The sequence below is a fragment of the Eulemur rufifrons genome, chromosome 19 (assembly GCF_041146395.1).
Source record: "Eulemur rufifrons isolate Redbay chromosome 19, OSU_ERuf_1, whole genome shotgun sequence".
NCBI classification, from domain to species: domain Eukaryota; kingdom Metazoa; phylum Chordata; class Mammalia; order Primates; family Lemuridae; genus Eulemur; species Eulemur rufifrons.
This window is the reverse complement of record NC_091001.1, coordinates 48,141,082-48,168,506: the sequence shown is the minus strand read 5'-3', so window position 1 is coordinate 48,168,506 and position 27,425 is coordinate 48,141,082. Positions and strand designations below refer to the sequence as shown.

At 50.4% G+C, this 27,425-nt stretch overlaps 1 protein-coding gene across 3 annotated transcripts in view; it reads left to right on the top strand.

Annotated features, from left to right (window-relative positions):
• The window catches only part of ATOH8 (atonal bHLH transcription factor 8), a 32,088-nt gene extending 26,655 nt beyond the window's left edge, over nucleotides 1-5,433 (top strand). For 2 of the 3 annotated variants that reach the window (XR_011236162.1, XM_069493828.1), the window contains one exon: nucleotides 4,412-5,433. Coding sequence is in view for 2 of the 3 variants with exons in the window: in XM_069493828.1 (XP_069349929.1) it covers nucleotides 4,412-4,417 (6 nt within the window). In the remaining variant the exon portion in view is untranslated. The other variant, XM_069493826.1, reaches the window with a different exon arrangement.
• The last annotated feature ends 21,992 nt before the right edge of the window (nucleotides 5,434-27,425 follow it).

Here is a 27,425-nt window from a genome sequence, read left to right as displayed (position 1 = left end):
GTAGACACTATCTCTATAATTTTCAAAATTGTGTTTACTTTTTAAAAAGAATTGGTTGAAAGCAAATTGGTCAAGATGGTGGTTGGTTCAAAGTGACTATTTCTGGTTATTTGTTTTGAGACTTTCCAGCCGGTGATGCCACGTTACGTATCAAACACTAGTTAACGAAATAGCGAAACCGAGGACCCCACTGCCCTGAAAAAAGAACTCAAGCCAGCGCCTTCAGGGCCTTCCCTGTGTGCCAGGCCCTGCTGCGGTGGTGGCTTGATTGTCTCATTGATTCTTTGCAGCTGACCTAGAAGGTGGATGATACAACTGTGCTCATTTTAAAGATGAGGCAACTGAGGTTTGGAGAGGTTAACCGGCCTGCTCAGGGCCCCACACCTGGCTTTGGGGCCAAGATGAACCCCAGTATGAGTCAAGAGCAGGATTCAGAGCCAAACATGCAGCCCCCTTTCTAGCCCACATATCGGTGTACTTAAAAGTGAAAGGCAAAATAATGCTTAATGGTTTGGGGAAAATATTTCTCCATGCCCTCTCTGCTTTTCTTTCATACTTTAGTTTTAAAATAACATTTGAAATCTGACTGCTCTTTTTAGGACAGACCAATTAAAAAAAACTGTCAGGATTTCAATCCTGTTGGATGTTCTTTTTTTTCTACGTGTAAGAGGCTGTATCCAAATTGATTAAATACATTAAAAATGATTATACATTAAAAATGTATAATTTGAAAATAGTGGAAAGTGGTTAAGTAGGTAAAGTGGGCATCATAGACAATAAATTTAAAAAGTAAAATAACTTAGAAGGCAGATAAAATCATCTTTTCGATTCCCCCAAAGTGGTAAAATTACCTTGCCGTATACAGAAGTGATCACGACAGGAAAAGATTGCACTTAAAGCCAGAGATAAGCTTAGTATGCAGAGGAGGTATAGTTAGAAGTAAAAACAAACTGGAAATGAACAAAAGCAAAAAAGATGCAAAATTGTTCCAGGGTTCATAACAACTACCAAAAATTCCCCTAAAGTGTAGATAGACACATTTTATAAAAATGTTCCAATGTTACATTTGAAATAGGAAAAATATTCCATGGTATATAAAAGCTATGTGACATAAAATGCCTGTGACTGGGGGTAGTCATCCACTGGGAGCAGCAGGTGTTTATTGAGATGCTACTGTGGGCCAGGCACTGTTCTAGGTGCCGGGGCCACAGCAGACTGTGTCCCTGCCCTTGTGGAGCTGGCATTCCGACCACAGCAAGTGAACAGATGAAAAGATGACTTCTGATTGTGACAGACTCAACCACTTTGCCACACTGACCCAATCGTCTCAATTTGACTCAGCAGGTGGGACCAGCTGAAAGGGACCAACCAGGTCTCATCTAGTCCTTCTCAAAGTTTATTTTAGCAGCAGACCCTGTTGTTTAAAGGACATCTTCTGTGGCAGAGGGGGCTCTGAGGACAGCGAGCCAGGGAGTAGGCTGTGCCCAGAGCCGAGGCCCGCAGCAGACACACACAAAACCCACAGAAGGCCAGAGCTGCAGGGTGCAATCCTCCTGCACTGCGCTCCTCACACAGGACGGACACAGGAGGTTGCCAGGTGTCACGGGAGAGGGGCTCTGTGGTGTGGTGTCACACCGGGGAGCACTTGCTCTTCCCTGTGTTTGCAATCGTGCACCCCCACACTCCCCAACCCAGTCCCATGTGAAGGGGTGTCGTCCGCCCTCCACCACAGCTGATTGGTCTAGGGGAAGAAGTCTGGCCTGGGCGGGCCCAGTCGGCTTCCTCCACTGGGCCCTCAGGCTGCCGTGCTGGGAGCCCGGCCAGTGGCGGTCAGGCGGGAAAGAAGCAGCTACCTGCTGGTGGCCAAGTGCTGGCACCTCGAGGGTACGGCTGTGGGCCCTGCTGAGCCCTTTTCTGCCTCCCCTGAGACCTTCTCCCTGACCTCGGTGAAATGCTCTTTTGTAGCCTTAAATAAGCTTCCCTTCACTGGAGGGTGGAAGTGAATTTCTGCTCCTCCCAATGCAATCGCAATTACATGGTCAAATCCGTTGGAAAAATTGGGTAAATAAAGCCACAGGGATTTTTTTCACTTCAGGACTTTTCAGAGCCTTTACTATGCTAATATACATAGTGACTTTCCAAGATGAAGCCAAGGTCTGTGGTGTTCGCCAGACTCATGGGACACCTCACCTGGCTGGTGCTCAGCAGAACACCCTTTGGGGAATGCTAATCTGCTTACGCCCCCCTCACTGTACACGTGAGGGAATTAAAGCACAGAGAGGGAGAATGAGTTACCCAAGGTCACACAGCTGCTTAATTGCAGAGAAGGTCCTGGCACCTAAGGCCTCCCAGTGTTCTCCCTGCCACATTCCGATGGGCATACGACTTCCTTGCACGGAGGATGTGTGTGCTGGGATTCCTGGGCCGAGGTGGGTGGTAGGAATGCAGGTCCAGTGTAGACACCAGGAGTAGGGTGGGGTCGAGAATTGGAGGTCAGGCCTCAGTGAGAGAAACCCCTGTCTCCCTTAATGTTGGGTGGTGGCGGTGGCTTCAGCAGGGTCTGAGAACCAACAGAGGGCTTGGGGCTGGGCCCAGCTGCCCCAGCCATCTCTACGGCGTGGCCAGTAGCACAGCTCCAGCCACCCCAGCCTTCCACTGCTTCTCCAGACCTCAGGCAGGCTGCACAAGAAAGGCACTCGGGGCCCAGGCTGTGGCAGGGCCCGCCCAGGCGGCCAGCGCCAGGGTGACGCGGGCTGTAAATCACCGCGTGGACCACAGACCCAGTGCCATCCCCATGGGTTTCCTTTCCGCTTCTTAATCCTCCTCCTCAGACTCGGTAACAAAAAGCAGATTCCTGCTGGGGCCAGCCGTGCACAGTGGGCTGGGAGAATGTGAGCCTGGGGTTCACCACATCAAGATGCTCCCGCCTTCACTTTTCCTTTTTTCCCTTCTCAGCCACTATTAGCCGGAGAGCCCTCCCTCCCCCTGGCCCGGCTCCCTCGCCCTCCTCAGACCCCACTTCCAGCCTCGCCCCAGCCTTGCATCTTGGCTGGCTGCCCCAGGCCTGCGTGGCTCACCGGGGCCTGTGGTTAGCAGCCCTCCAGCGTCGTGGTTTGGCTCCCTCCCGGCTCCCCGAGCCTCCGTCTCAGCAAGAACAGCCTCTGTGTGGTGGAACACACGCTGCTGATCTGGATTCAAATCCTGGGGCTGGCGACCTCTAGCACGTCCTTCTCTGAGCCCAGCGTGGCTCACCCTTGCCTTGGGGTGTGAGAGCGCTCCCTGGCATGTCGCAGGCGCCTGGCACATGCTTTGCTTTGAGAATAACTGCTTAGCTGTCGGTTCAGGGTTGGTGCACGAATCGAAAGAGAAGTAGTTGGAGCTGCTGCACCAGGTTAAGGGACTGTGGTTATTCTTTTTCATCTTCTGGGTGGACCTAGAGCCCTCACACAATCTCCCCACTGGCTGTGACCCCCCCAGAGGCCTAAAGCAGCCCTCATCTCCTGTCCAGTCCGTTTTCTCAACAGCAACATCAAGTTCCACTGCTGGAGTGAAGATTCTGCAGGTCAGGGCTGCGAGGAACTTAAAAAAGGTCTAACCTAGCAGTGTCCACGCTGTGCTCCTTAGCACCACAGAGTCTCAGAGATGTCCCGAGCTCTTTGTTGGAGGGAATGCAGTAGGACTCTGGGTCTCCCTCTCTGGGTGTCCCCCCACCCCACTACTCCAAATAGAACATGTTTATCTGTTTTCTGTTAGGGTTCCACAGACTTTGTTCTACTGCTTAAAAGAAAGCTTGAAAATCATTGATCTGCTCTGGCTGTGCCATTTTACAGATGAGGAAGCTGAGGCCCAGAGAAGTTAAGTGACTTGTCTCAGGTCACCTAGCCTGCAGGTGAATGTGCTGCAACTAAAGTTGGCTTGTGACTCCTGGTGCAGTGCTCTTGTCTGAACGGCGTAGCGGCCAAGGAGCCACAGACGGCCATTCCAGGGGGTGCTGAGCAGCCTGCAGAGGAGCCCTGCACCCCAGGGTGGGGATAGGCCTGACTCTGAGATCCCTCAGAGGTGTGACCCTGGGACTGTGGTGTCAGTACCAGGTGTCCCTGAGCTTTCGGAGGCCCTGCCCATCCCCTCAAACCATCAAAAACATCAGGGGCTCTGAAATGCCGAGGTGGGGAGAAAGGGGGCAGTGTGGGCTGTGCAGGCAGCCAGTCCTGGGTTCGAATCCTGGCCCTGCCACTTACTGAACCCCTGAAGGTAAAGTGCCCTGCTTGGGCCATATGAGCCCCTCCAGGGCCGCTGCGGGGACTGAGTGAGAGGCTGTGCTGTGGTGTCAGCACCTGGTACTGGTTGGCCTTCCGGAAACAGGAATCAGGATGAATAGGGGCTGCTTCTAACGGCTAGTCATTTCTTTCAGGAGTGACTGCGCATGGGCTAGACCGAGGACGCTGCTGTGGGCCCTTTCCAGCGCGGCCTGAGGAGAAGGTGAGCTTGCCAAGTCCAGCCTGGTCGTCTTCTCCAAGATGCCACCAGATGCTCAGCCCACCGCCTCTCAGGGTCAGACAGGAGCGCGCCTGCCTCCCTCCGGCCCTAGGCCCTCACCCCGCCACTCCGAGGTTACTTCGCACTTTGCCCTCTGCCTGGGGGTGGGGGAGCTCAGCCTCCCCCTTGCTCAGGGCCTGAGGCCCACCATCCGGCTGCAGAAATCCATTGCCAAAGATTCAACAGAGACGCTGAACAAAATGGGGTGATGAAACCCAACAGCGAAAGGCCACACTGCCGCTCTGACCTCTGCCCCTCCTGCAGCCCGAGTCCCATCTCAAGGCAAGGACGAGTCAGCAGTTCCACCAGGAACTCATGGACGGCAGGGGCACATGACCTCTGGAAGCCCGTGATCCTGACCCTGCGTGCTCTGCGCTCGCCATGCACTGGCTGGGTGCGGGATAAGCCCGGACGCTGGGAGAGGGAGGCTGGAGGTACCTGGGGGGGCGGGGGTAGGGCCTGAGATTCCTGCCCCTCTCTCCCAGCCACCAGCTGCCCGGGCACTGGCCTCGATTCTCAGTGTTCTCTGGGCTCAGGCCCTTGGGCCCTGAGCCTCACAGGAAGGGAATAAGGACGGAAGAAAGAAATATCACCTCGTCCTCCACCCCAAGGACTTGCCCCAGGGCACTGCCCGAGGGTCCTTGCTCCCCCAGTCGCTACTCCTCCCCGGTGCCCACTCTTGTGGCTGGGCAACCAGATGGCGGCCCGCTTGGAGGCCAGCATCTGCCACAGGTTGCTCGGGAGGGGCAGAGGGAGGAGGGGACTGGGCATGGGCCAGTATGTGGGAGGGGGATGTTCAAAGCCAAGGCCTGCTCCTTCCTTGTGCTCAGAAGGCCAGAGCTATTCACATCTGTGCTCAACCATCTGCTTCAAATTGAAGTAAAAGCCCCAACATGTAAAGAAAATACTTGCTTGTGTTGAGTGGACTCTGTGGGTGACCAGGACTTCGACTGGTCATTGGCTGGGGAGCTGTGAGGGAGGAGGTTGGTCTCCACCTGGAGGTTGAGAGCCCTTCAGGAGCAGGCAGGGAGTGAATGTGTGTGTGTGTGTGTGTGTGTGTGTGTGTGTGTGGAGGGGGTGACCACCATGGCCCAGCCTCGACTAGTGACCAGGCCTGGTTAGGAACACATGAGGAGCCCTCTCTGCTTCACACCTCACTTAATCCATACCATGAATTCATGAGATGGGGACCACTATTATTAATTCCATTTTACGGATGAGGAAACTGAGGCCTCAAGGAGATAGCCAGCCAGCGACAGAGCCAGTTCCCGGATCAGGATGGCCTTACTCCAAATTCTGTTCTCTCAAACACTTTCCAGCCCCTTGCCCTGTCCCAAAAAGACTTTGGTGTGGCCTTGTCCCATCACTCCACCTCAGCAGGCCTGTCTTAAGATAGGGACAGTGAAGGCCCACCGGGGATGGCGAGGGTCGTAAGGTAAGAGATGGGCGAGCACTGTCAGGGTAGAAGGAGCAGAGCTGCTCAAGGAGAGGGGGAGGGACAGCCAGCAGCTGCAGCCAGGCAGGACGCACAGGCTGTCCCTCAGTTTCACCTGGTGTCACTTTCTCTTCTCTGCCCCTCGGACTCCCGGGCAGGGGCTGGGGCTGGCCGGCTGCAGAGCCCCCTCCTCTTGCACTAGTGTTTCTCAGGCTTGGCTGTTTACCAAGGACCAAGGCATGTGCGCTGTCTCTGGATCCCTGGGCTGGCCCAGACACAGGGGACACAGACTGCTACAAGTGTTCCTCAGAGCAAAGGTGCCCTAGAAGCAGGGCGGACAGAGCAGGTTTGGAATGTTAGGAAGGGTTAGCCACCATGAGACCCCAGGTTCAGGTCATAGCACCACTAGGTTGTCCCTCTGAACCTCTGAGTAACCCTGGTGGCACTTCCCAGGGAAGCAGGAAACGTGAACCAAGCTGCCAGCATAAGAGAACCCCTTCTGTTACTAAAGGGCGTGGGGGGTACCACTGTCCTCTGCTGGGGACAAGATCCACGGCCCCACCACTTAGCAACAACCTGTGGCCTCCACTTCCCATCCCTCTTCCGCTCATGGTCTTCATTACCTACCTCCCTTTGGTTCTGAAGCGTCTGCTGATCGCAGCTGCGTGTCAGGCATTAAGCAGGCACTGGGAATAGAGAGACCAGTCCTACAGAGTGCGTGTCGTCACAGAGCTCATGGTTCTGTGCAGGGGACGGGACACACAGGCAGACAAGCAAAGAATTGTGATGCAGTCGGGTGACTAAAGTGTTGTTGGGAGCCTCAGGAAAGAGAGAACTAACTCTCCCTGGTGGTGGTGGGGGTGGGGTGGGGAGGGTATCAGGAAGGGCTTTTCTGGAAAGGGGTCATGGGTGTTGAGTCTTGAAGGTTGAGTAGAAGTTTTCTGAGCAGAGGATTAGGAGAAAGGCTTTTTATGCAGAGGAGTACTCAGCCCTGGAATCACCTAAACAGATTATTAAATATTGATATGAAGTATTAATGCCAAAGTCCCATCTCCAGAAATTCTGATGTATTGGTCTGGGGTATGGCCTGATCATTGGGATTTTTACAAAGCAATTTCAATGTGCAGGCAAGGTTGGGAGCCACTGGTCTGAGTGGGCTCCGGTCTCTGACAAGAAAGTGATTTAGAGCCACTGATGTGGGATACAGGCTGTGCCAGAAATATAGATGGATGTGTGTGTGTGTGTGTGTGTGTGTGTACACACACAGATGTATGTACATGAATGATAAGTTCGTGCCTTTCTTTCCTTTTCCAGCTGCCTCCTCAGTACAGCAGCTTGTGTTCTCATGCACACACAGGCACGCACATTCGTACTCCCTCTCGCGCGCACGTGTGCACCCGGACACATAATGTGCACATTCCCAGTAAATGGACATCCATTTCAGATAGATTCAAATTCCACTGGCAATTTTTTTTTTTTTTTTTTGAGACAGGGTCTCACTCTGTCACCCAGGCACCCAGCAGTGGCAGGATCATAGCTCCCTGTAACCTCGAACTCCCAGGCTCAAGGGATCCTCCCATCTCAGCCTCCTGAGTAGCTGGGACTACAGGTGCATGCCACCACACCCAGCTAATTTTTAAATTTTTGTAGAGACAAGGTCTCACTGTCTCAAGCTCTTGAGCTGGTCTCGAGCTCCTGGCCACAAGGAATCCTCTCAACTTGGCTTCCCAAAGTGCTGGGATTACAGGCATGGGCCACTGCGATATTCTGGCAATATTCTAAACAGTTTTATGCAAGTAGTCATGCGAGAAGATCCTCAGCAAAATATCAGTTAAGAAGAACTGCCTCGTGGGGCCTTGGGAGGGCATTTTCCGCTGAGGGTTTGGGATCAGAGCCACCTGCAGACATATTTGTGGCGCACCCTCCTTGCTTTATCCTTTGTTCTGGGTCATCAGGCATAGGCCACAAAGGGACGAGGGGATCCTCTCCAGGGGCCCATTCGCCCTGTGTGGATGTGTCTACCTGGAGCCCCACGTGCGCACACACATCTGCATGTGTGCACGCCAGGCTCCTGCTCTCCTCAGGACAAAACCCACAAAGAATGTCTCTGGGAGTCGGAGACCTCAGCTCATCGGCCGCGCTTTGCAAGACCCTTCAAAAACTGGTGTCCACAGGCTGTGTGCTGCTTCCTGGGTCTGGCCTTAGACTGTCCCAGAGGAGACAGAGGTTAAGTTCTGGAGAGGAGCTTCCCAAGTGGGTGTCCATCTCCCCACACTATATTTTCCTGTCCCCATGGCCACATCCTTCAAGGCCCTGTGCTGTTCTATTTTTTCCCGGTTACCCACCCTCACTGATCTCCCCTTTCTCAGCCGCTGGCGGCACGAGTGGGCAGGTCCCAGAGCCAGACACTGGGTACAATAGCCAGGTGCAGGGACTGCGCTGGGAGCTGCAGGTACAGACAGAGCCTCTCTCTGCTCAAGGGCTTGGCTGTGACCCAGGGCAGAGGCACAGGTACAGCTAAGGAGGGTGACAGGCACCATGCTGTGGTCAGCCGTGGGACGCCGGCTGAGGAGCTGGAGCAGGGGCTCTGCTTGCCTCCCTCCTGTGCTGCTTCCTGAGCCACACAGTGGTCATTGCCAGCAGCCCGGGTGACAAACAGCAAGACTCAGACATGACCAAGTTTCCTTTCACGTGGATTTGTACCGCTGTTCCCACTCTGCCCTCTTGCTGCTGTGCCACCTTCCAGCTGCTGTTTCCCGGCTCCAGGAGGACTGCGAGGCACAGGGGCCCTGCCTTGCAGGGAGGGGGCTGGCTTCACTCTTTGCCCCATGCGTTTTCACCCTCCCATGAGTCTCCCTTCTGGTGCCCTGGACCCCTGACAAGCTATGTCTGCCTCCCTGAAGCCAGGCGCCCCAAGGAACTTAGATTGATAAATAATGACTTTGTTTTACAGATGTGTGGGCACATTTATCTAATCTCTGGATGGCACTATGAATTCCTGGAGGGCAGAGATTGGGTCTAATTCAACTCTAAATCCTCAAAAGGGCCTTGCAAAGTGTATATATGGGTTTCTTTGTTGAATGAATGAATAAAAAATGGAAAATATGGTAATTCACTCATTTTTGTTTTCTCCCTTCCACAAATAACTACCAAGCATCTCATTTACTCAAGATCCTTTTAGGAAATGGGATCCAGGCCAGACGACCTTTTATAAGGCTCCGGAGAGGCTCGAAGGGAGACAGGTCAGAAGAGAGAAGCCCGGTCTTGGGCCTCTTCGTTCTTTATGGAGATCCGAGCTCCGGCGAGGAGGAGCACGTGAACATTGATCGATGCGTGTGCAATGAACGCTGCTGCCGTGCCCCTCACAGCCCCGCCTCAGACGTCACTAGGCAGTAGGGGCCCTTCCCCGAGGGGCCCTGATGCTGCCTGAATTCCTCCCGCGACAACGCTGCAGGCAGTCACTACTGCTCACTGGAAGAGGTGAGCTCTCTCTGCCACCCTGGTCTCGTGGCCTCCCTGGAGGGCACTACCAGGATGGTATGTGTGAGGACACGTCAGAAGTTCCACCTTCATTACTGCTCATGGGACCATGTAGCTGCCTCCTGACTGGCCTCCCAGTCCCTGTTCTGTTCCCTTCTGGTCCTTCCCCTGCCATGGCCGATGGAGGTTTATTTCCAAAGTCCCTGTCTGGCCCCATGGCCTCCTCCAAGCTGTAGTTCATGCTCCGTAGCTGCCCGTCATCACGGACAGTGCCACCAGTCATCTCCTCCAGGTCTCCGTCATCCCCCAGTCTTCACCAAGTCTGGCCATGCCCCCAGCGTGGCCGAGTCCTGCCCTGAGATGTCATTAAGCAGTCCCTCTTTCTCAGTCATGTCCCTGCTTCCTTTGGTCTGACTGCCCATAAGACAAGATTCTTTCTGGACCTTGGTGTTTGCTGCAATGGGAATAGTTCCTTTTTGTCCTAACTTTCCCCTGCATGGAATCTCGCGGGTGCCTGGATCCCTGGGAACTCTCTTTCTCTCCATCCCAGAACCTGGGGCGGACAGGGAGGCCCTACTCAACCAGACAGCAATGACCTAGGTGCTCACCCTCCTGTCCTCAGAGCCTGCCTTTCCTTTTCATATACAAATAAAAACATCACTCCTGCTCCGTGTTCAGTGGGAGCAAGCCCAGCATCGCCCAGATCTCTGAGGATTCCCAGGACACTTCCATCCACATGGTTGTCTCTGGCTTTGGTCTCCTGAGTCCACTGGATTTGTCATCTGTCCCTCAGTTGCCCCCTACAGCGGTTCCCTTCTTTGTACCCTGCGTCAGCTCAAGGGAACACAGACAATTTTTCTCAATTTCCCCGAAATATCACTCACACGAGGCAGTGGTGTGTAGAGGAATTGTTTTTTCTGCTCTTGATGAATTTCTTTAAATGTGTGCACTCACCAAAAAAACCAGGCAGGACCTTGCCTTTTACTTCCTAATTTATGCAGCTAATTTCATGTATTTTTGACAGGTTCATCATGTTTCCGGCAGTTATAACATTTTTTCCCCCTGGCTCCAGTCCCTGACGCCACATTTCTGGGCTGTGACTCACCCGAGGTTGTCCCACAGCTGGTGCTTAAATCCAGTCTTTTTGTTTCATTCTAACATCCTCTCCTGCCCCCTCCCTGGGCACAAAAACTGGTGGCTAATGACCAGATTATGAGCAAACACAGGCAGCTGGCTGGGGCATTCACTCGCCCTCAGTCGAGTGTCCAGGCTCTTGCCTCGGAGAGGAAAGATGCATCGCCCTGGGCCAGCCACAGTGCTCCCCTCAGGATGGCCTGTCACCAAGGCTTGTCCAAAGGCAGCAGATGGCCCACACAGGGGAGAGTAGGGAACAGGACAGAGCCCGCCCCTCCCTAGGAGACAGGCAGAGCCAAGCCCATGCCCCAAACCACCTCCAAAGCCATCTGGCCCACAGACAACACGCTTTCATCCTCTGGGATTTCATTTCCAACGCCACAACCAGAAGTTTCTAGAGAATTCCCCTCTGGCAGGCGCGCGCACACACACTTTTTTTTTTTTTTTTTCAGTAAAGAGCTCAAAATGTTTCCAAGTCCCAGGAAAGAAATCTCCATTTTTGGAGAAGAAAATAGAACGAAAAAAGCAAGTTTTTCTTTTTGGTGTACTTTGGGATAGCTACACTGACCTTTATCTCCTAAATAAAAATCAGGACAAGAGGTTTGGCTAAGATTTAAGTGCCTCTTCCAGACAGGCCCTGGTGTGAGAGGCAGCCTAGGAAATCCAATATTATAATTTGGGGAATAGTTCTAAGATGAATAAGACAAAGCCTTCCAAGAACAAAGGATTCAATGATCCTGTCCATGGAGGACCCACAGCATAATAGAATATATCCCTTTGGTAAAGGCTCTGAAAAGTCCTGCGGTAGGAAAACTCATATAACTTTGTGAACTCAGTGCCTCTCAAACTTATATGAGCACTTATTCTTTTAAAAATTTTTATTATGGTAAAATATAGATAAAATATTGTTTATCATTTTAACCATTAAGGGTACAATCACTATTACTAAATAAATTCACAATGTTATATAACCATCACCACTATCTATACCCCAAACTTTTTCATCATTGACAACAAAAACTCTGCACCCAATAAAACAGTGACTCCCCCTTCCCACTTGTACCCTCTTGAGTACAAGTAGGCAGTGGCCCCAGACCTCCGAGGTTCCTCCCAGCTGGGCAATCTGCCTTGTCCAGCCTCGAATGCTGGAGTTCAAGGTCAAATTAAAACTCCCCACATGGGCTCTACTGCCACGCAGAGTCTGGAATAGCTAAATTTCTCCTGAGAAATCATTTTTTGAGCCAGAGAATTATTTGAAAGAGCAAAGACCTTCCAGAGTTGTTCAACAAAACAAAAACACAATGGAGCATCTCTAAGCAAATTACAAATTAAATGGGTGTTCACCCTTTGAATCTGGTTAAAGGTCACCTCCATAGACCCCAGACCTCAACTAAAGGTCCTTTAACTTTTGACCAAACCTCCCTGTACCTTGGGCCTCCCCGGACACGTGCTGTCTCCCTCACGCTGGTTCCGTGCGTCTCCGCTGTGGTCCTGCAGCCCTGGGAAGGAGCGACTGTGTCTGGCTCATCTGCGCAGCACAAGGTGGCCCTCAGGACCTGAGGCATCAGTGCAGCGTGGCTGGCCTGGGCCAGGAGAGCTCCTCCCGATTCTCTGCCCTGGCGAGGGGCTGCAGGGTGAGCCCACAGGGCCCTGTCCACCCCACCACAGCCCCTGGGCTGTCCCGCAGAGCCCCGTGGAGACTCAGGTGCGAGAGGGACGTATGACGTAGGCTGAGTGTTCTGGGCCTGACATGAGTAAGGAGCTGGAGCCAGACACACAGTGAGGGAGCCCTGCGCGGCACTGAGCTTCTCCAGCCCAAAGCTGTTCAGAGGCAGTGAAGCAACACATCTCGCTCACAGGACAAGGGGGCGGGGGGTGTCTGTCTGCACCTCACTCCCAGGTCCTGAGCCCACCTTGAGGCCTGCTTTCCCACAGGGCTTCGTCTCCCTCTCCCGCTGGGCCGGATCTGTCCTCGGGGTCCCCCTTCCCTCCCCAGGACCCACCCCTCTCAGAGCCAAGCCTCTCTCCGTCTACCCTGCGCTACCCCAGCCCTTTGGCCTCTCCTGGGTCCTGCTCTCCGTCCCGGGTGGGTTCCTTCAGTGTGTGGATTCTCGTGGCAGCAGCATCTGCTGGGCACCCTCTGGCATGCAGGCTGTCACAGGGTGCCAGGGGCGGCCCAGGTGCTGGTTCCTAGCCTGCCACTCACTGGCTGTGTGACCCAGGGCCAGTCACTACCCTCTCTGAGCCTCAATTTCTCCCTTTGCAAAATAAGTGGTTGGAAGAAATGATGACTAAAGCCTCATCCAGCTACATAATTCTCTCTCTCTAGGTAATATCTGTTCACTTAATGCCAGGCTGCGTTAAAAATCTAAGTAATTCTACTCTAAATTCGTCATTCTAAGCCAGCCCTGCCCCATCGGGCATCAGCCATAACAGGAAGGAAGAGGCGTTTCATTCCATCTGCTTTTCTCCCTCTGCACTGGCCTCAGCTGGCCTGTCCTCTCCCCAGGCCCTCTGGGCCCCTCCCAGGGCTGTGGCCTTCCTCTGGCCCGGCCTTAGTCAGGGCTCGTTTCCTCCTCCAGGCCTGAGCACTGTCCCAAGGAGCTGGAGCCTGTCCCTGCTGCCTGAATGCTTCCTCAGAGGCAGCGGCTTGGCAAGCACGACCTTGCTGTTGACGAGCCTTAATTAACACAGGGATCCGCTTTCCTCCTGGCCCCGGGTGAGAGGTGCCTGCCTGGGAGCTCAAGGACACAGGGTACCCCATTGTTCTCAGAACACAGCTGCCCGTCCGCAGCTGCTCCTCCGGGCCTGTCAGCTGCCACCCGTGTCCCTCCTTGCTCTCAGAGGTTCTTCCCACTTCCCTTCTTGAGGGGCTCATCCGAGTGCCACCCTCAATGTTCCAAGTCCTTCCCCAGGACTGGCATCTTCCAACCATTCTCCTTCAAGAGGCCCACGATGCTAAGTCAATCCTTAGTCCTCAGTGGAATCGACCTATCAGACATCCACCGCAGCCCATTCCCCGCCCTGAGCTACTTCCTTCGCTCAGCTCCCCAAGCTCAGGCTGTCCGGCTGGCTCTGCTCCCCCAGCTGCTGCGTCTCAGGTCACTTTGCTTGTTGGCAGGCCCTGGGGCTCAGCCCTCAGGCCTTTGTGTTTTCTCTCCTCACTCACTCAGGGTGTTGCACCCTTTGGAGACACTTGACTTCCAAATTCATATTTGTATCCCAGACATAGCTGGATTCCACTCAGAGTGAGGCCACGTCCTTACCTCCAAGGCCCTGCACCACCTGCCCGGGAACGCCCTGACCTCATCACCTCCACTGTCCTCTTCATGATTCTTTGACACACCAAGTCCAGCCTGCCTCTAGGCCATTGCATTGGCTGTCCTGCTTACCTGGAACGCTCTTCCCTTGAATGTCCCCGCAGCTTGTTCCTTCATCTTCTTCAGATCAAATGCCACCTTCCCTGTAAGGTCTTCCTTGATGACTTCATTTTAAATTGCAACTTCCCCTACTTCCCCCACCATTCTCACTCTCTCTCTTCCCTGCTTTATTTTCTCCAAGGTTCTCATCATCAGCTCCCGTGCCATGTCAGTTTAATGACACTGCCTCTCACCTCCCTTTAGAAGGTAAACTTCATGGGAGCAAGGATTTTTTATGTTCTGTTCACTGCTGTATCCCCAATGTCTAATCAGTGCTTGGCCCATAGTAGCTGATTAACAAATATTTATTAAACAAATGAATAAGTGCTTCACTAAATATCCTTGTACGTAGATTTTTATGTTCCGGTGTTTTTACTTTGGTAGAGTAGATCCTGGAAGTGAGGTTGTTCTGTCCAATGTATGTGTAAAGTATTTTTAATTTTAATAAACAACTCCAGATTACTTTCCCAAGAGGTTGTAGCAATTCATGCCCATTTCCCTGCTGATGCTAGATGTTATCAGGCTTGAATTTGCGCCAGTCTTCTGGGGAAGAGGGAAGCCATCTCATTGTTTTAATGTTCATTTTCCTGCCTAATAGAGAAGAACATTTTTCATGTTTATTGACCACTTGAATTTCTACTTCTGTGAATTGTCTTCTTTATAGTTTTTGCCTATTTTTGTTTTTTGTGGGGGGCTAGGGGAGGACTGACCTTTTCTAACAAGTTTGTAGAAGGGAATCTGCATTTTAAAAAAAAAAGCATCCCAGATAATTCTGATATCTACGGCAAGTTCCACAGCTGTCGCTCTAGTATGAGGACGCTCCTGTTCTGCTACTGCCTGAAAAGCTCTGGGGTCCTCTATGGGTTTTAGAATTAAAAGTTTTGTAAAGTGTTTTTCTTGTTGGTTCTCTGTACTTTCTGCAATGATCTAGTGTTACTTTTTTAAAAGAAGGATATTAAATAACAATCATGGGAAAATCCTTGTGCTGTAATGCTGAGTGGAAGAAGCATTTACAATTAGGATGTACATTTTTATGATAACCACATAAAAAGGCTTTCTGTATGTAGAAACTCTAGCAGTGAATCAGCCGAAATATTAATAAAAAGGGTGAGACTGTGGGTAATTTTTCCTTACTTTGACAAGTGAGGGGAAAGGAGGTGAGGGTGAACCGCTGTGGGAAAAGGCCGGGCTGTTGGGGTGATGGCACTCGGGCTACAACGCCCTCCTTCTGTGCCTTGGCAGACATCACTAATCAATCACTCAAGTAGTTGCTCCTAAGCTCCGCTCAGTCTTAGAATCTTTCCCAGCCCAGTAGTCCGGGGAGCTACTACTCACAGATCAGAGCTGGCAGGCAAGATTAAACCCATTTACCATCCTCCTTGCCTGAGCAGGAGGCACTGCAGTTAGCACTGGCAGAGAACTGTCTTGCTGGGGCAGCAACAGGCTCCCTGGCAGCCCTTGTGGCTGTGTCGGGGCTGTGGGCCAGTTGGCTGCTCCTGCCTGGCAGTGCCCTGGGGGTGGGGGAGGCACCTGGGGTCTTTTCAACCTGCACCGGCTCATTGATACCGAACATCGCTTTCTGGAATCTCTTCTCCTGGACCTTGGGGCTCGTTGGAACTGAGAATCCTGGCCTCAGCCTGGATGCTTTGTCTGTGCCTTTGCCTAGACCCTGGTACATTCTCTCTAGTACCACACCTTTACCACCTTCACTTTTTGGCCTGACTCTCCAGACTCTCACCTCTGTTCTCATGATTCATGGCATAGCTCCTCTCCACTCCTGTGGTCCCAGCTGTGATTTCGTGCCCTGATGCTACGTTCGCTGGCATATCCTAAGTGTCTAACCAGGCCCCTGGCCCTGCCCCACCTGCCTGCCCTGCACTTGGCATGCCTCAGAGCCGACAGATTCACCAGCCAGACTCACTGCACAGTGCCAGGAATTCCTCATCAATCTTCTTCCTCGAGACCAGCTTGGGGAAGTGAGCTGATCAGGCAGGATAGGAAGAAATATTTTTTTATAGTCTTTTCTGTTTTTGGAGAAACAGTAAATGATATAGAAAAGTGACATAGAAATGTACGGGGAAATCACCAGTAACTCAATCACCTGTAGATAACAACAGTTATTGTGCTGGTGACGATCCCTGCAGTCACCCCTCTGCCTCCACACCCATTGAGATGTATGTATGTAAATTGTCATAGTGGGATCATGCTGTTATTCAGCCTGCATTTTTCACTCAACCATATGTCATAAGCATTTTAAAGAGTGTCAGTGATGAAAAACATGTTTTCCTCTCCTAAAATATAAATTATATTCCACAGGATTCTTTTTTTTTTCCTTCCTAGCATATCTGCAATTTTGCTTTTTCTGAGCCAGGAATGCCATTTATCTCCCATTTCTCTCCCATAGTGATAGGCCACCAATTTTTAGTTGAGTATACAGCCACTAAAACGAAGAGAAGATATCCCAGCTCCCCATGGTGCAATGTGTGGTTGTGTGACTGAGTTCTTGTCCATGGAGTGTGAGCAGAAGAGGTATGCATACAACTCCATGGATGTGTCCTGTAGTAGTTTTACATATGTACATAAATTTTTTGACATTCCTTCTTTCATTAAGATGGAGCCTTAATTTCTTTTCCTTAATGTAGCCTGTACTTAGTGACTTGCTTCTAATGCACGGAATATGGTGGAAGCAATGGACACCTGAGAGTGGACAGAAGAAGGAGTTGGCTTCCCTCTTGCTCTCTGTCTCTTGGATCGCCCACTATGAGGAAAGCCAGTTGCCATGTTATGAAGACAAAGAAGCAGCCCTGTGGAGAGGCCCAGGTGGCAAAGAACTGAGGCTTCCTGTCAATAGCTATGTTAGTGAGCCATTTTGGAAGCAAATCCTCAAGGCCCAATCTAGCCTTCAGATGACTGTGGTCATGAATGACACCTTGACTACAACCTCTGAATTCCTGACCCACAGAAACTGAAATAATAAATATTTATTGTTTTAAGCAACCAAGCTTTGGGGTAATTTGTTATGCAACAATAGGTAACTGATACATTCCCTTGAAACGGCGGGCTTTCCTTTCCCATTTACCCTCTCTCTGGATGGAAGGTGGATATGCAGTGTGCCATCTTGGATCTTGCAGATGAGAGCAACATTCTAGGGATGGAGAGGCAACAACATAGATGGGGCCTGGGCCCTTGCTGGCTTCATAGAACAGGGTCAGCATAACAAGCCAGACCTCTATATGAGAGGGACATAAATGTTTATATTAATTAAGCCAGAGCTCCCCAACCAATGTTGGGCCTTCCCGATGTGCTGTAAATGGGTTGCAGGTGTGTGAAGCTACTGATTTCCCCTCTGTCCTTGGGCCAGTTGCCTCTGTACACAAGCAGCCTGCTATGGACTAAATGTTTGTATCTCTCCAAAATTCATATGTTGAAATCTAATCCCCAGTATGATGATATTAAGAGATGATGAGGTCTTGAGTGTGGAGCTGTCATGGATGGGATTGGTGCCCTTGTAAGGGCTGAAGAGACCAGAGTTCTCCCTTTCCACCACATGAGGATACAGCAAGACGGTGCCATCCATGAACTAGAAAACAGGCCCTCACCAGACACAGAATCTGCTGGCCCCTTGATCTTGGCCTTCCCAGCTCCAGAACTGTGAGAAATAAATTTCTGTTGTTTATAAGCTATCCAGTTTATGGTATTTTGTTTTAGCAGGCCAAACGGACTAAAGCACAGCCTTATTCTTTTACCCAAGTGAGCTTTGCAATTGTTACCATTTTCTCTGTGTGCTGTGGATGGGAATAAAATTTGGGAAGCTTTGGGTCTCTGTCATAACAGTCAAACTTTATCCCAACAGATATATTCCCCAAAGAGGGATGTTGCTTAGTACATTTAACATGTGTTACACTCCTTAATCAGGTCATTGGATAGTTGTGCTCTGAAGGGTATATCAGATCTTGTCAGGTGAAGCTGGCAGGTCTTACAGGTGGCCAGGCTTTCCCCAGGTCCAAGGGGACCCATGTGTTGGTGGTCACTCAGCCTGTCTGTGCAGAGGGCCAACTCTGCAAACAACAGGAACAACCTCTCTTCTCTGGCCTTGGAGAACTGCTCACAGTCTGCCTCTGACTCCGGCTCTCTTCCCCTGAGCTGTGTCCATTCTCCAGCCTCCCTTCTCTTCTCAGCCTGTGTCCACCTCAGGAACAGAGGTGGCAACACAGCTAAGGTGGATGCACTCCATCTTCTTATATGATACTCAATGGTGTCTTAGCTCCCTGAGGACGGTCATGAGTCACACATGCAAACTGAACCAGAATTCTATTAGGAGGGATAGGCTGGGGCTTTCCTGATTTTGTCCACTCAGAACAACAGAATCTCAATTTTAATAGCTAGGTGTTATGGACTGAATGTTTGTGTCCTGCCAAAATTCATATGTTGACATCCTAACCCAAAAGGTGACAGTGCTGGGAGGACGGGCTTTGGGGAGGCATTTAGGATGTGAGGGTGGAGTCCTCATGAATGAGATTAATGCCCTTATAAAATGGACCCCAGACTGTGGCTCATGCCTGCAATCCTAACTCTCTGGGAGGCTGAGGTTGGAAGATCACTGGAGCTCAGGAGTTTGAGACCAACCTGAGCAAGAGTGAGACTCTGTCTGTACCAAAAATAGAAAAATTAGCCAGACATGGTGGCACATGCCTGTAGTCCCAGCTACACAGGAGACTGAGGCAGGAGGATCACTTGAGCCCAGGAGTTTGAGGTTGCAGTGAGCTGTGATGACATCACTGCACTGCACTTTACCCAGGGTGACAGAGTGAGACCCTGTCTCCAAAATAAAAAAAGGGGGGACCCCAGAGAGCTCTCTCGCTCTCTTCTACCATATGAACACACAACTAGAAGAGGATGCCTTGCAACCTGGAAGAAGACTCTCACCCAAACCTGACCATGCTGGCACCTGATCTCGGACTTCCAGTCTCCAGAACTGTGAGAAATACATTTCTGTTGTTTATGAGGCTCCCGGCCTATGGTACTTTATTGTAACAGCTCAAAGGGACTGACGGTAAGGTCATCAGCTGGAGGTGTCCTCTCCTTTGTTTAAACTCATGAATGAAGTCAACAAAAGGATTTGTTTTTAGCATAACTGCCCTCACGTGTGACATAAGAACAATATACATTTTGTGATATTGCTTGTGCAAACATAGACTCCAATGTATACAACCACAAATACTCTATAAATACTCAATCTATACGACCAGTGGCATCTGGTCTCACTGCCTGGTGGCTCCTCACTAATAACTGATGGGAACCCTGAACATCATGGCAAAGAGACGGCGTTGGCTCAGGTCTGGTGGGTCCCTTTCCTGCCAAGACCTACTGCTCCATTCGGCCTCCACGCCACACTATGCCCACACTGCTGGTCTTGGGATTGGATGGAGTTTTCTTTTTTTTTTTTTTTAATTTCAGGGCCCTGATTTCCAAACTAATTTAGTATCTGCTAAGGTGATTGTGCAAAGTTTGCTTTGAGCATTAAGTTGGATTTTTTTTCTTCTTTTGGGGAGTATGGGTGATTTTTTTATGTGGTAAAATATACATAACATAAAAACTCACCATTTTAAGCATTTTCGAGTTTATAATTCAATTGTGTTAAGTACATTCACAGTGTTGTACAACCATCACCACTCTCCATCTCTGGAACATTTTTATCATTCAGAATTGAAACTCAGAAACCATTAAACAATAACTCCCCATTTCCCCACTCCTAGCCTCTGGAGACTCTGTTCTTCTGTGTCTATGACTTTGCCCATTCCAGATACCTCATGTAAGTGGAATCATACAATATGTGTCCTTCTGTGAATGGCTTATTTCACTTTGCCTCGTGCCTCCAAGGTTCATGTAACACGGGTCAGAGTTTCCTTCTTCTTTATGGCTGAGCATGAAGTTTTTTATCCAAAGATTTTACCAAGGGTTGATGTTCCAACACCTTCTGCAAAATGCCCACAGACACTTATTAAACTCTGAATTGGCTTCTCTCTTCCCTGCGTCTTTGTTCTCTTTGTCCTCTACCCCGAGTCTGTGTGGCATCTGGTAGCGCCTGGACAGGGTGTTTCATTCATTCTTCTTGTCTGAGAAGCGGGACTCGGGGCTGGAGGTCTAGGCTGGCAGCAGGTTCCCCGCGGAGGGACACCAGTGGTGACACCCAGCGACGCCTGTGTGGTGGGGGCTCAGGAGCGCCGCCCATTCCACCCCGCTCTGTGCTCTGCATGCCTCATTAACATCATGCTCTGGGGATTTTTAGTGTGGTTTCACATTTGTCACTTGATTGAATCCAAACGCCCTGATGTCAGTAACCCTGCTAACTCCGAGGAAACTGAGGGCCGGGCGTGGTGGGTGCTGCCTCCCCTGTATGTCCGCGGTGAGACCGAAGCTCGGGGCACCCAAGTCCAGGACTTCTTTCTGTTACCCCTCAGCATGTCTCGAAGGTGGCGAAGGCTCCAGGCTCCCCCCTTGCATCATCCTTCCTGCTCCTGCCTCGATGGGCATGGACAGAGAGATAGAGAACGCGGAGAAGCGCGGGAGAATGAGCACCAACCCCTTCAATTCCTCAGCTTCCGCCAACCTGGCCTCTTTTGAGCTGTCCTAGGGCTGAGTCTGGCGCCGCCAAGAGGCAAGGGTGGGAGGGGAGCAAAACAGGCTGCGCCATCTCCTGCCGACTGGGGCTAAAGCCATGGGGCCCGAGCTTCTTCCCCTGCAGGAGGACGCCAGAATACAGCCATTCGAGAATAATCGAGTCTTGCATCTGGTTAAAAATTATGAGATACAAAGGAAGTGCAGCGAAAATCTCTTCACTCTTGTCACCAGCACCCAGTTCCTCCCTTAGGGGCATCTATGTCTTCTATTTTGTATATCTTACCTGAGAACTGTTATGTATATACATGCAAGTACATATATACACGTATATGTATATGCCTCTGTGTGTATATATTTGTATGCTGTGTGTATATGTGTATGGTGTGTGTGTATGTTTATGGGGTGTGTGTGTATATGTATGAGTGTGTGTATATATGTATGGGGTGTGTATATGTATATACATACGTATGGGGTATGTGTGTTGTGTGTTTATGTATGTGTGTGTATATATGTACAGGTGTGTGTGTACATATGTATATATGTATGAGGTGTGTGTATAGTTGTATGGGTGCATGTACATATGTATACATGTATGGGGTGTGTATATATGTATATATGTATGGGGTGTGTATATGTCTATATGTGTGGGGTATGTGTGTTGTGTGTTTATCGACATGTGTGTTTGTATATGTATGGGGCATGTATATATGTATGAGGTGTGTGTATATATGTATGGGTGTGTATATATGTATAGGTGAGTATATATATGTACAGGTGTGTATATATCTATATCTGTATTTATGTACTGTGTATGTATATATGGATATATGGATATATATTTTCATTTCATTTTTCCCACAAATAGTAGCATATTATACATATTGCTCTGTGTCCTGCTCTTTCCCCACTCTCACTTAATATATAATAGTAATAACAGTGAATATTTGTAAAGTACTTATTATGTTCCGAGTGCTGTTCTAAGAACTTGATATGTGTTGTCTTAATTCATCTAATCCTCACAACAGCCCCATGAGATAGCATTATTATTTTTTCAACCCTACTCATGGTAAAAGCTATGCAAGTTAAAACAATACTGGCATACTATTTTTCATCCATCGTGCTGTTAAAGACCAAAATGCTTGCTAAGACACTGTATGGGGAAACCGATGCTCTACAGATTGTTGGTAAGCAGTTTAACAATATCTGTTAAAATTATAAAGACACATAACTGTGATCCAGCAATTCCACTTCTAGAAATTTTTCCTGCAGATATACTTCACAGATGCTGAATGAGGGGTACAAATTATTTATGCACCATTTGTAATAGCAAAATATTAGAAAAAAGTTAATGTACATCAGTGGGGACTGGCTAAATTATTATGGTATATTACATTCATTCATCGGAATATTGGGCTGTGATTTTAAAAACTGAGTAAAGCCTTGGTGCACAGAGGCCGGATGCTCCCCAAGATGGAGGGCCAGTGCAATGTAATGGTTAGGGATCTCATTCGAGCTGGGCTCCCTCGCTTTTAATTCTGCCTCTGTTGCTGATCAACTGTGCAAAAGTGGACTATGATCCTACCTCTCTATACCTCTGGTTTCCAAATCTGAAAAGTGGGGCTTATAATAACACCTTGTTATACTCCCAGCCAACCCTCAGACAAGTGAGAAATAAATGCCCATGGTCATAGGCTAGTGGGATTTTTTTTGGTGGGACATTTTTACACAGTGTGATTGTGGTAATAGCTGTTACGGGTGCATAGTAGCTGGTCAATATATATTGCTTAGTAGACAACTGAGCAAGCACTTACAGTGCGGAACTTCACAGGTTACCCAAAGAATAACCATACAGACCCCAAAGAAGAAGAAGAAGGGTTAATATCCAAAGTACAACGAAAGCACTGGGGTTTTATTTATTCAACAGACTGGTTTTTGAGTGCTGGCTGTGCTGGAAGCCAAAACAGATATGAGCAGAATAAGGATTGGCCCTTGTCCTCAGAGCTCAGAATCTCCAGACGAAAAGATTGTAAACAAGTAATTACAAGGTATCTGCCACTTGCTGTAACAAAGGTAGGCAGAGAGCATGCAAGAGAGGGAAGAAACATGTCAGCCCGTGGTGGATGTGGGGCAAGGGAGTCACCAGAGGGGGTGGTGTCTGGTGAGGGGTAAAGGGAGTGTATAGCTGCAAAGGCAAGCTGAATCTGGGGTGGGAAGGGCCTTGAGGGCTTGGGAACGGAGTTGGAGTGCTGTTCTCTATAGGTCTCAGGGAAGCTGGTAGAATTTTTTTGGCAGAGGAGTGCCATGGTCAGGTTTGTGCTTTGGGAAGATCACTTTGGAGGTGATGTGGACAATGCAAAAGGCTGCCGCTGCAGAGCCCAGGAAGTGGGGCTGCTTACCACACCTCCTCCTGCAGGGCAGGTTCGATCCAGGACAACTTCTGGGGGCAGGAATGATCTGGGGGCCATGTGGCCCCAGATGGGGAAAGAGGAGAAGCACAGTAAGTACCAAGTGTCTTGGTAAACAGAAAAGGTCCTTTCTTCCAACTCCGCTGCCGGGCACTGTACCAGTTAGGAAGGCATTTGGCTGCAGGTAACAGGAAACTCGACTCTAGAAGTTTAAACACAGGGAGGGGTAGGTTTTTCTCATAATAAGAAATCAGGAAGTGGTGTTTGCTGACTTTGCTGTGGACACTCAACAACTCTGAGATTCTGATGGCCTCTCCTCATGGTCTTAAGATGGTTACTACGAATCTAAGTATCATGCCCACATTCAAATGAAAACGAACAGGTGGAAAGGTGGAAAAAGAAGGGCCACACCAGCTGCACCCGTCCCCTTTTGTCAGGAAAGCAGAAGCTTTACTTGACACTCTCCCTGACACTCCAGCGGACTTCCACCTGCGTCGTATGGTCCAATCCGGGATGCCAGGGGGCTCGGAAACCGAGGAACAGCCTTGTCATACTTGGGGACCATCCATGGATCCTCTGTTTGGAGCTAGACCCATTTCCATCCCAAACAAACTGGGTTTGTTAACAAGGAAGAGGGGGAACTGGATATTGATAAGCAGAGGCAGTCTCTGCTACAGGGACTCAGGCATGTCCCCAGGCACAGCCAGAAATGTTTTTTTCGGCCACAGGTGCTCCTCATGCATGGCAAGAACTCAGACATCCTGCCTTCTGGACTTGACACTGTGAATGTGTCGCCTCACTTCCATTCTAGGACCCTGCCTCGGTGGGTCCCAGTTCATGTCTGTCCCTCCCAGAGGGGCCCTTAGAAGTAGATCCAGCCCCTGGGTGGGGGCAGTGACTAGCGTTAAGCAGAACGGGAAGGTCTCCCTGGTCACTGGGTGCAAGCACCACCACTGGGTTCCCTGCTGGCCTTTCCTGAGCTGGGCTGGTGCAGGGGGCCTGGCGACAGCTGCTGCTTGGGTTCTGGTGTTCTGGTAGCAGGAAGGGCTCGTGTACAGCCATCTGACCTCTCTTGCTGTTCTCCTCTTGTGGCAAATGGTAGTGAGCCACGAGGACTCTTGAGAACAGATGGGAAGAGCGTACAAAAACTCCTAGCAAAGTGCACTTACCCTGGAGTGAGGGCACCTAGATTCTTCCAAAATCCAACTTGGTGGCTGTATCAGTCAGGATAGGCTGGGTCATGCTTGATAACAAATGGCCCTCAAACATAATAGCTTAAACACAAAGGTTTATTTCTTGTTTATTCTGAATGTCCATCATCAGTCCACTGGGACCCAGGCTGATGGAGCTGCCACCATGTCTAACTTGCTGGTTGCCACGACAGAGGAAAAGAAATGATCTGGAGGGTCTCACAATGCCATTTAAGTGCCCTGATTTGGGACAGACTCATGTAATTTCTGCTCACGACACATTGGCGAGAGCCAGTCATATAGCCCAGCCAACCACAGAGGGGCCCTGAGTGTGATCCTGCCATAGATGTGGAAGACAGGGAACGGGGAATGTTTACTGAGCCTCACGGTGACCACAGCAGCCTTGGGAATGTCGTCTGAGTTCTCCAGGCCTCCTCTACTGCATCTGAGAGTGCTGCTCTGAAAGCAAAAACTGAGTATGGTCAAAACGGCTCTTAAAATCCCTTCAGCCACTGAGGATAACCATGGGCTAAAAATGAGCCTGAAGTTAACCTCACACTTGACACAAAAATTAACTCAAAATGGATCATGGACTTAAATGAACTTAAACACAAAACTATAAAACTTGAAAAAGTACAGGAAAAAATCTCTGGGATCTAGGGCTAGGCAAAGAGTTCTTATACTTGATAGCAAAAGCATGATCTGTAAAAGGAAAAATAGATAACCTGGACCTCATTAAAATGAAAAACTTCTGTTCTTTCTGTTCTACAACAGATATTGTTAAGAGGGTAAAAGACAAATTACACAAAGCTACACATATAGTAAAATTGCAAAGAACTACACACACACACACACACACACACACATATGAGTGCATCTGACGAAATATACATCTGATGAAATGCAGATACATTCTAAGGATCGTACCAAGTTTCCTGGCTTTGATATCATACTATGGTAATGCAAGACCTTGGAGGAGTCTGGGTGAAGGTTGCATGGGACATTTCTTTGTACCTGCCTGTGAATCTCTAATTATTTCAAAATGAGACTTTAAAAATATCCTTTCAGCCACCCGTAAAAAAATGTGCTTTGGGGGCCATATTGTGCATAAGCATCCGTCTATTTAAATACCAAAATCACTGTTAGTCCTACAAGATGTCCCCAGTGGGCTGAGGGGCCAGCAGGTCCCATCCTCCAGAGTGTCATAGTGTGGAAAAGCACAGCAGAACCATCTAATCGTTGCCACCGACATTTCTCTCTCGCTTGGTCACTTTTATGGTTTTCGCTGGTTCACAGCTTTTTATCAGAAACCCTTGGAGTCAGGAAGTTTTGAAGTTTGTTTTTAGGAGGGTTAGAAAAGTCATAGTTCTATGGTGTTTACTATGTAACTCCCCCCTACAGGAGGGTCTGGGGCAGACCTTGTCATCAAACACATTAATATGAATGCAATTAATATTTGTTAATGCAATAATGAATATTCCTAGTGAGTGGGATAAAGACAGATTAAAATAGTCTCATATCGCTTCAAACCACTAAATGAGTTTAGGTAAGATTTAGCCTCAAACATGACATATGCACTCACACTCACCACACATGCGGTTGCTTTTCAGAGCTTTTCGGTTTCGGAATTGGGGAACACAGATGGGAAGGCAGCTGAATGTGTTTACTGTGACTCCAGCGTGGGGCCGGGCCCTGTCTGAGCTGGGTTGTGCAGACACAGGTGCCTGTGCTCAGGCTGTGAGGGGCCCCGGGAAGGCCAGTGACTAGTCCCCCAAGAGCAGGGTGCTCAGAGCTCCCACAGCTGCGCCCGGGCATCCCACCACTTGTCCAGCCTCCCCTAGATCTGCGGGGCCCTGAAACTCACTCCTCCCCTTACTGGCTGGTTGTGAGTGTTGCAGTCCCTCGAGAAGAGGCCCCCCGCCTCTGTCCCTTCCAGAAAGCTCCGCACCTTGCCTGTAGCCCAGGCAGCTGTCTCCTCAGACTCCATGGTGCTGGAAGCTGGTGCTGGCAGGGGCCAGAGATGGAATCCAAGCCCGTCCGGTTTTACAAATGAGGGAACTAAGGCCCAGAGAGGGTGAGTGAGTTGTGCAGACTCACACAGCTAGTCTGGGAACCTTGACGGGTGATTCTGGGGAGGGCACGGGGAGCTGGGGGCATGTTTAAAAATCAGGGACTAGCAAAGCCTCCCAGCCTCAGAGAAGACATCTGGAGCAGCCACAGGGAGCGCACCCTGAAGCCTGCCCCAACGAAGTAGGAGAGGTTCCCAGGCGCAAGGGAAGAGAGAGGTCACACAGTCACGCCTTTGCCTCCCCCAACCCCGGAGTGCACCCTGGTCCACGAGGGTTGCTGGTGGGTGCGGGGCGGCTGGAAGCCGGGCGGGGGTTGTGGGGGGTGGGGGTGCAGCCTGGACGGGTGTGGGCCTGCAGCCAGCCTGCCCCCCTCGTCCCCCAGACCGCCGCGCCGCACCCGGACCCCCCCACCCGCAGGCGCCTCGCCGGAGACCCCTACGCCGCCCCCTGCAGGCGTCCGGCCCCCCCTGGCTCCCCAGACCCCCCTCCCGCCCCCTGCAGGCGCCCCGTCCCTGTGTGGGCTGCTTTGACTCAGCGCCGGAGCCGAGCTTAGGCAAACCACGCCGCACTGGACGCCATTCAAGCTTTTACAGGCCCTCAAATTGGGGCTGGAGCCGGAGAGGAAATACTAAAATCCTGTGTACACAACTTCTGTCTGTGCGCGCCGGGGTTCCAGGAGAATCAGGCGTGGCGAGGGACACATTTGTACTGTTTAAGGGCTCCTTTCCCCCTGCTCTGCTTTTAACAGGCATCACTGACGTGTCGCCTAAAACCCAGACTCCTGGGCGTGGGCGCTGGGAGGGGTCTGCGGACCTGGTGAGCAGAGGAGCGGCGTGGGAAACCCAGCTTTTCTCCTTCCCCCAGGTGCCGGGCACACAGCGCCCAGAGCTGGGTTCAGAAATCCCCGTGGTCCACAAACCACACCATCTGCATGGCCCAGGCCCCTTCCCCCAGCAAAAAGACGCAGCTGTTAGACACTGGGTCCTCAGAGCCCGGGCTTTGGAGTCAGGTTGGCCTGGGTGGGAACCTGACTCACCTGTCTGCAAGGGCCTCTATTTCCTCATCTGAAAAATGGGTGTGATAATGGTAAGCTACCTGCGAGGTTTCCTGTGAAGGTTAAAGAATGTGGGTGGGAA